Source organism: Myotis davidii, unplaced genomic scaffold, assembly GCF_000327345.1.
Source record: "Myotis davidii unplaced genomic scaffold, ASM32734v1 scaffold185, whole genome shotgun sequence".
NCBI classification, from domain to species: domain Eukaryota; kingdom Metazoa; phylum Chordata; class Mammalia; order Chiroptera; family Vespertilionidae; genus Myotis; species Myotis davidii.
The window spans coordinates 4719096-4721210 of record NW_006297811.1 but is presented as its reverse complement, the minus strand read 5'-3'; the positions used below and the strand labels follow the sequence as shown (position 1 = coordinate 4721210).

At 29.9% G+C, this 2115-nt stretch overlaps 1 protein-coding gene across 1 annotated transcript in view; it reads right to left on the bottom strand.

Moving 5' to 3' along the window:
• ZNF292 (zinc finger protein 292) overlaps positions 1-2115 on the bottom strand; it is a 63132-nt gene that overhangs the window by 41770 nt on the left and 19247 nt on the right. Inside the window, exon 4 of the mRNA XM_015570289.1 lies at positions 1132-1334. Within this exon, the coding sequence (XP_015425775.1) occupies positions 1132-1334 (203 nt within the window). The remainder of the gene's footprint in view (positions 1-1131; positions 1335-2115) is intronic.

The following is a 2115-nucleotide window of genomic DNA, read 5'->3' as shown; positions in this document are numbered from 1 at the left end:
AGTATAATTTCCTAAGCTAGAACCCTTTGCTCTACTCCATCCAGCTCAGAAATTGCCTGACATCACTCTTCTCAGTATCCTCATTATCCTTGTTATACACAACAGACTTATATCTAATCTTGGTCCATTACAAACACAACCTCTAACTGCGTATGGGCATTCAGCTTTCTGTTTGAAATCTGTCTACTCAGCTGATCATGCATACTCTGTTAAATGTCCTCTGTCTTAAATCTCAACTTTTCCATTTATATGTCTTTAAGTTTGTCCCACAATCCCTTTGTTTTCCTCTCTTTTGTTCTGGAGCTAAAGGATACCTATATTAGAGATACAAGACACTTATACACATTATATTCTCACACAATATTGTCTAACATATTAGTTTTATCTAAATACATATCCTCCTTTCAATACATATTCCCTATTTCTTGAACAACAAAATTTAATTCCCTGACAACTGCCTTCAACTTCATTCACTTTGGAATTATGAGTCACCCAAAATGCAAAATTTCCATTTGAAACATGATTCTACTCTCAGAATTCTTTAATATAAAACATAAAAATACATGAATACTATGCTTTACGTGAAACGAGGAAAAAAAGTCATGTGTCACAAAGAAAATACTTTTACATTAATATGCAAATATAAAATTTATTTTTACATATAATTAGGAAGAGATATAGACATCTATCTCTCATGAGAGAGATAATATTAAATGAAATGTTTCTTCTACACATTAAAAACAGAAAAAATACTCCTGGGGAAGTCATATAAATTCTATAAAATTATTTTAATTTAAAATAGATCTGCAAATATCTGGAAGTCAGATAAAACTACGTTAAGGCCCAAATGCTGACAAATAATAAACATTCTATCAAACTGTTAAGTCACCACTACCTTTCCCATACTCCAGCCAAAGCAGTTAAAAGATCCAAATTATTTAAACTGAAGCTAGATAAAATTACTTTACATTATAATTCTGAAAGTTGTTTAGAATCACTACCCAAGAGTATACCAAAAATAAGATTAACAATGGTCCCTCATTAAGAGAAAGGGAAGTCAAAACATTCTAATCTAACTTAAAAGTTTCTTCAGTTTAAAAAAGAATTACTAACAGAAGAAAATATACTCACCTCTTCGATTAACTTTTCATTTGGTGATGATGTGCAAAGACAGACAAGGTAAGTTTGCTTAAAACTACCTTTTGTACCAATCTCTGGATGGTCAGAACACAGCTTTGCTAGAGCAGTTGCTTGACTTAACTGATTTGTTTTGATTAGATGTTTAATTCTCATATCCAACAAGATGGGACCCTCAAAAGCTAAAAATTCATTCACTTTAAAAAACAAGACATAATATATTATTAATATTTAGTAATAATTCATTTGCAATAAAATACTTATAAGGAGTATATTTTTTAAAAGCATAAGAACTACCCATTAACATTTGGTAATAATTCGTTTGCAATATAATACTTAAGAGGAATATTTTTTTAAAGTACAGGAGCTACCCCAACCCTTCTTTGCAACAAACTATTACTATTACATGGTTATAACAAAATACTTGACCTTGTAAGTAAAATGATATTATATAGCTAACATTTAAAAATTGCATTAAATACTTTTAGCCCCTGAGAGTACCATTTAGAATGAGGTGAATTAACTTCTTGATGATAAAATAATTTCACATTAAATTCTAATAGTCAATGTTATTAAAATTATACTACTCCATCCTTACAACTCTCCCCTCCCCCCCTCATTTATTCTTGAATACCAGGAGTTAGCATCCTTAGAAATTTGCAGTACTAGGGCATTACATACTATATAGACAATCACAAAAGGATGTTTGGATACTCTAGGAAATGAGATTCAACTAAAATTGTGTTTCAGTACTAATTATTGAAGTCTATCTTGCTTTAATAAGTGTTTTAGAACAAATTAAGACATAAAAATAAATTAAAAGGTGGGGGGAGTCTGCTAGAACTTCTGTTTTATTTTTAAACATCAATCAATAAACCTCAACATTTGCTTAAGTACCACTTAAGCATCATACATTTTATCCTTTTAATTTCCTACTACTCATTTGATCCACTAAAAATAAGAATTTCTTTTTTTCTA